The 6,861-nt window shown below is 44.1% G+C and overlaps 1 protein-coding gene across 1 annotated transcript; it reads right to left on the bottom strand.

The window, feature by feature from the left end:
- Window positions 1-1,051: 1,051 nt before the first annotated feature.
- LOC115744779 (thioredoxin reductase 1, mitochondrial-like) lies at window positions 1,052-4,764 on the bottom strand. The gene is made up of 2 exons (XM_030680119.2): window positions 3,592-4,764; window positions 1,052-1,485 (listed from the first exon to the last, which is right to left on the bottom strand). Exons 1-2 carry the CDS (start codon window positions 4,640-4,642, stop codon window positions 1,415-1,417), a joined length of 1,122 nt encoding a protein of 373 aa, XP_030535979.1. The 5' UTR covers window positions 4,643-4,764; the 3' UTR covers window positions 1,052-1,414.
- Between the last annotated feature and the right edge of the window lie 2,097 nt (window positions 4,765-6,861).

The following is a 6,861-nucleotide window of genomic DNA, read 5'->3' as shown; positions in this document are numbered from 1 at the left end:
TTTCGTTCATCCCAAAAGGAGGCATTTGCAGCTTGTTGAAGCAACAAATGTAGACTTCAAAAACCCACAAATCTCTCTTCACGAGACTAAGAGCAAAGTCGAATGAATGCATCTGACATCATTTAGACAGTTTATCGAGCATGTGATAGGCACCTCAGCCAAAGCATCTAGATCCAGCTACGGACCAATGATTCACATCCAAACTATCGCAACATCATCAAAACAGGTTCAAGTCAACGACAGATCCTCAATTGGAGGCTATTTCCAATCAAACCGCAACTAGGCTTCTCGGCTTTGTTTTCATTCGCAAGAGCACAGAAGGAGATGCAAGAGCAGAGAGCGAGAGCGAGAGCAGCGAGCAAACATCGATTACGCGTCGAGAGAGAGAGAAGCATCTATTGAGAGGATTGTTTTCATTCGTGACGAACGCAAGACAGAGCAACCAGAGTGCGCGCAAAGAGAGAGAGAGAGAGAGAGGGTGAGCAGATCTAGAAACTCAAGAGAGCTTAGAGAAGACTCCGGCGAGAGGGGAACAAAACAACCGGAAAAGGATACGATTTTAATTCGCTTTTTTGAAGTGGAAGCGAAATATTAATTCTTTTTTTTGCCCGGGGGGGGTTTTGGGTGTGGGGCTTGGGGGGGGTTGGGGGGCATTGAGTGGTTTGTTTTCAAGATTTCTATTTAATGTTTAAATTTTATTTTGACTGAAATACCCCTCTTCTGACGATCAAAACAATAAGATTTGATTGGCTAGCAAGCTTAGACTCTTATTTGAGATGATTTAGCCACTTCAAGCTTTTATTTGAGACAATTTGATCACATCAAGCTTTTATTCGAGACGATGACCTTTTTTTTTTTTTTTTTTTTTGAGACGATAGCTCCATTTGAAGCCTTTACTTAAAATTTTCCCTTTTTTTTCCATAAAAAAGGAAAGCAGGAAATTCAGAGCATATGATAAGAAGAGAAACACCGTCTTGACTAACCAAGTAGTTCATAGCTTGTAGGTCACCTTACTTAACCCAATTACCATCACCTGAAACAAACACAATTCTAGACAAACATAACATAAAATTTCTCGGAATGACCAATAAGAGCCCTTTCTTGCTCAAAAAGGCCACGAGAGCCTTTTATGGGAATTCCTATGTCCAAGAGGTGCGTAGAAATCGGCATCCAATATAAGCACGAGTGCAAACAGACAGATCAAGGCAAATCTTGTATTGATCACATCCAATTGTGTAATATTCATCATCGGCATAAATCTGCACCGTAATAGTAGTCGAATGACCGTTGCAGTCAAGAACACAGAATAAACAATATAATGCCCAGAGTTATGGAGAGCTTTCTTTGCATTCCTAGTGATTTGAACTTGCTTTCAATTCAAAGGGTCTCAAAGCTTGGGCCTCGCGCCTGATAGTCAATCACTTTTACCTTCCTGAGATCCGATTTCTTGCAAATAATGTTCTGCATCAAGTGCTGCCATGCACCCTGCACCAAAGAAAAGGGCATTAGTTGGCTAAATGAGATGAAGAAACCTGTGCAGAGCAGCAGAATCAGCAATGGCAGTATCACGAGGGCATAAACTCTCTAGACCTCTGTATTGCCGCGAGGGGAAGCAACATTTCAAGTTATTAACTGGCCTTTGCATCTTTTATTCGACAATCACCCTTTTGAAGCTCAAGAAACCTTTTTAATATTGGAGAATGCCAGTTCACATATCGAGTGCAGACACCGGACGAACAGAGGACTACTTTACGTAATGCCTGCAACTGCCCTTTTAGCTTGCTCTTATGCATCAGGACTCCCTAATTATAGACTAAATGATATTATCAATGAGCCACCTAGGGGGTACCAACCTTTATATGCAATACGAAACAGTCCAATCTATACAAGAGACCATAGCAACTATAGATGTACATCTATTCTAATCAAAACAACTAGCTCAAATCCCCATGAATACAACAATCAAACAAAATGGCTACCAATACCAATTCAAACCCACTAAAACCCACAAACGATTTCCTATATGGAAGGGCCAGATCAGTCCTTAAAACTTCATATTACACAGACAATCCCCAAGATCCCTTCTTATCTGGGACACCTGTTCTCATACTTAAATTTTTTCTCTTGTAAATCCCCTTCATATGCTTTTGACAATCTCATTTTGTTTATCGGCAAAAGAAAATAAACCAAATCCTACATGCAAGTATGACAATACACCAGAGCTTATTGAATCACAAAGAATTGACAAGTTACCCGTCAAACCATGATGAGAAATTCTCAAAAAGCAATTAGATGCCAATTGTTCGTTTCTGAATTGCGTAATGTATTTATAGGCCATGTGCAAAGATTGACAAAACTCATAATGGGTTTCATATGGTCCGACCCTAGAGGGAGGAATATCAAAGACCTAGTCACAGAGATTGCAGTTTCAAGAGCTCATGTTAGCCAAGTCTGTTGCAATATACTTCAGCTTGCTCGTGGGTTAAGGGCATCAATGATCACATATCACATCACCATAACAGCTGGTATGATCTTCCAAGATAATATAATTGGATGGCTGGCAGGCCTATTCTTCTTGTTAGAAGCTATCCATATTCTCTGTTTCAAAGCTGGATTGAAATGCAAGGCCCCAAAAATTTGCAGTTGGTAAATAGTCAAATGATCCAATAAGTTGGCAAAAGAGGAAGCATCAGGATTGACTTGATTTGCATCTAAACAAACTTCCTCCAAGAAGAAGGAAAGTTGTATCTTTGAGATTACTAATGCAGTCAGAAGCTAATAGTGGGTAATGTGCATAACCTCCTGTGGTAAGCAGACCAAGTTCCAAAGGAGAAAAAGTCATTTCGTTAAGTACACCTAAACACAAACTCACAATGACTTGGGACCAACAAATAAAGTTGATATTCCAAAACATTCACAGCCTCATGATGATTAGTATCTCCCTGGTTAATTTTAGAACATTGCAGGAAGAGCACAGATCACTCCTATATCATCAAGACAAATGTTTGGAGATAGTGAATCCACCACTGAACAGTGGCACTTGGGTAATTCCTATTCGATTCATGAAACTGGACATCGATGACTCTCATGATGATTGCTCTTACTTCACAGGTGTACTGGTGAAACCATTTAAGACGCGAGAATAAGTCCCAAGCAGAACAGTTAAGCCACGTTCCACCCAACTATACATAGGTATGGTGGAAGCTAGAGTTTCAGTCACATGTCGTACTTGTTGTAACCAGATCCTCAAAGGCTAAGGAATCTTTCCACAATGCAGTATTCAATTACACATGTATAGTAAGAGAGTCAGTAAGAAGCAGAAAAGAGGAGAACTTGATAATTTACTCAACCGCAGAAAGACATGAACCACCATATTGGCATGTCATGCCTCTAAACAAAGATAATAAACTAAGGAATGCATCGTTAGATCTCTCTGGCATTGTTCTCTTCATAGAGCTTTCAGCTTGTTGAGTATGACACTTAAGCGAACAAACTATATACTTCTAGCTACCGAAATGAAGCTAAGATATACCCTTTTCTACTGGGAAAAATTCGACAACACAACAAGATAGCGCGTCAAATATGACCAACCTGTCCCAGCCGCAGTAACAGCCTGCCGATACTTCTTATCCTGAACATCCCCGGCAGCGAAAACTCCTCGCACACTCGTTTGCGTGGTCCCAGGCTTTGTCACAACATAACCATCGGAATCAAGCTCCAACTGTCCGTCCAAAAACTTAGTCGCAGGCTCATGCCCAATGGCAAAGAACAATCCAGAGACCTTCAAATTAGAAACCTCTCCACTAACAACATTCTTGACCTTCAACCCTCCCAAAACCCCTCTCTCTCCTTCGCCATACGCCTCCACCACTGCAGAGTTCCACAAAACCTCGATCTTAGGGTTACTCATAGCCCTGTTCTGCATAATCTTCGAGGCCCTAAACGCATCTCTCCTGTGAATGATGTAAACCTTGGACCCGTACTTGGTCAGAAAGTTCGCCTCCTCCATCGCCGAGTCACCACCTCCGATCACAGCCAGGGGCTTGTTCCTGAATAACGGAGCGGCGCCATCGCACACAGCGCACGCCGATATGCCGCGGTTCCAGAAGCCGTTCGGGCCGTCTCCGGAGCCAGGGAAGCCAAGCCGCTTCGCGACAGCTCCCGTGGCAACAACCACGGCGTCGGCGACCACGGTCCTCGAGTCGGTGAAGACCTTGAAGGGACGGGCGGAGAAATCGACCTTGCTCACCGTCTCGGTGAAGATCTGCGTGCCGAACCGGAGCGACTGGCTGCGGCAGCGGTCCATGAGCTCGATGCCGAGGATCCCCTCGGGGAAGCCCGGGAAGTTCTCGACGTCGGAGGTGGTGGTGAGCTGGCCGCCGGGGGCGATGTCGTTGGCCATCCAGCCCTCGAAGAGGATCGGCTTCAGCTCGGCGCGGGCGGCGTAGATGGCGGCGGTGTGGGCGGCGGGGCCGCTGCCGATGATGCAGAGGCGGGTCTTCATGGTCTGGAGGTCGTCCATGGAGGCAGCGGCGGCGGGGGAGGAGGAGAGAGAAGCTGCGGTGGAGGCGGTGGTGGCGAGGCCGATGAGGCTGCGAGCTTTGCGAAGCAGGGAAGTGAGCCTCCTGGGGCAAAAACTCATCTGAATTCAAGATTCGATTTTGGGGGCGCGTGCGTTGCTATCGCCCTTGACCCTTTTCACTTTTAGGCGCGAAAGCGCGTCCGAGAGAGCCGGGTGGAAACGCGATTGAAGAAATGGGAACAGAGAGACAGAGACAGAGACCAGAGGATTCGAAATTTGAAAGGACTACCAGAAAGTAAGGTGGGATTCCAAGATTGAAGACACCAAGAAATGCGAATGTTCGAAGTTTGATTTGAACGAGATGGAAAGAATTAGGGAAAGTAAAGCATCATTCCATGCGACCAAAATGGTTAAATTACAGAAGCATTCTTAAGAATAGCTCAAAGAGATGTCGTATGGTAGACTTTTACCGCCTCTGATTATTATAGGGTCGTTTAAAGTTGTGGGATCAAAGTAAATTATGAACATGATCTTATAATTCGTGTTTGCGAGCACACCATTTGAAGTATTTGCAAAATCGTAATTCGGGAGAGATAACGAAGAAAAAAAGGGGGTCAACGTTTACTTCGCCCTTAAATTAGTTTCATACATATCCTGAAAATTCACGTGACAAATGTAAGTCATTCCCCTCTTTCTCTATCACTCAACCGGCTAAACTTGCCTCTCTCAAACACACATGTTAGCCTTGACGCACGGCGGCAGCTTGTCATGCGTCATTCGTCACTTGCCTCTAAGCGCATGCCCTCACGATCCCTTGGATCAAGCCTGCTTGAGGGTGGTTAATCTCATATCGACCTAGGACCAAGGTTGTGAGGTTTCAGCGACAACCCGCATCACATCGAGTATTGACCGGTGCAAGCAGATATACAAGGAAAGACGACGGAGAGTGAGAGATCAATTATCGATTATAATCAACTGATTGGAATAAATTGAACTTTCGATATAAAGGTAACTAGCGACCCAAGGGCCCGGTCCGGAAGCGGTGGTGCTTGGCGAGGAGATCTAGCCGGCTAAGTGGTGTCTGTGGATTGGCACGTGCAATGGTACTGTATCAATCGTCCCGTAGTACCCGCGAAGATGACGACGGCGAGACAAAGAAGGAAATCGAGATTGTAATGGAGTCACGGACGAGGAGGACATAGTCGCGATTTACATTATTGGTGATTGAGGTGCCGATGACAACAGAAAAGGAGACGTTCTTAGAAGGATTCATGTTATTTGGGAGCGAGAGTGCATCGTTTTATGTGTTTCGATTTGGTTTGGGTACACCACCTCATTCAATATGAAATCGTATATATATATATATATATATATATATATATATATATATATATATATATTTAGTCATGGGATCGTTGGTAGAGGTAATCGGTTCCCGATGGAGTCACGGACGAGGAGGACATAGTCGCGATTTACATTATTGGTGATTGAGGTGCCGATGACAACAGAAAAGGAGACGTTCTTAGAAGGATTCATGTTATTTGGGAGCGAGAGTGCATCGTTTTATGTGTTTCGATTTGGTTTGGGTACACCACCTCATTCAATATGAAATCGTATATATATATATTTAGTCATGGGATCGTTGGTAGAGGTAATCGGTTCCCGATCCAATCCCCCCACCCTATAATCGGAAACTGGACTGGAGGGATCGGTTCTTAATTTTAGGAATTAGGGACCGGACCGTCCTATTCGGTCCATTTTACGAGCGGTTTGGTGAAACCGATCACATGTACTTGAAACTCATATTCACATTTGGAAGTATCCCTAATAACTAAGTGTTTAAATAGTTTTTTTAGAGGTTTTTAAGAAATAAAATCAATTTAAAAAAAAAAGTTGTAGGTCTAATCCGGATAGGAGGTTCCATCACTAGAACCGGAAACGAGACCGACAATTATCGATTTCTATTTTATGGAACGCAGTTTTCAGTCCAAGCGGTTCTTATTGCTCACTCCTAATCGCCGGCTACATTGAGGGCAAAATCGATCAACTCGCATTTTAGATTTTCTTGAAATGGTTCAGTCATCAAGCGTATACCAAAAAGAAGATAGAAGAACCCTACGAATGCCTGGATGTTTTTTGTCATTCTACTTCATTAGGGTGTGGACGGAGCCAATAGGGCTGCGGAATTAGCACGGGGCAAGAGGAAATTACCATACGGGGCAAGACTGGCTGCCCCTGCCGAGTTCCTTTCAGGACGCGCCACGCGTCGGATTTCAACTGGATGATGCGTTAAAAGCTTCTTATGTTTGCGGGCTTTTCTCCTGCGGGGGCTCTTTCTT

Source organism: Rhodamnia argentea, chromosome 8 (genome assembly GCF_020921035.1).
Source record: "Rhodamnia argentea isolate NSW1041297 chromosome 8, ASM2092103v1, whole genome shotgun sequence".
Lineage (NCBI taxonomy): Eukaryota > Viridiplantae > Streptophyta > Magnoliopsida > Myrtales > Myrtaceae > Rhodamnia > Rhodamnia argentea.
This window is presented reverse-complemented; position numbering and strand designations above follow the sequence as displayed.

Coding starts and splice junctions, on each gene's coding strand:
- LOC115744779 (XM_030680119.2), bottom strand. CDS start 4,642: ATGAGTTTTTGCCCCAGGAGGCTCACTTCCCTGCTTCGCAAAGCTCGC. Junction 1,486..3,591: donor TGTTACTGCGGCTGGGACAG/GTTGGTCATATT, acceptor TCTTTGGTGCAG/GGTGCATGGCAGCACTTGAT.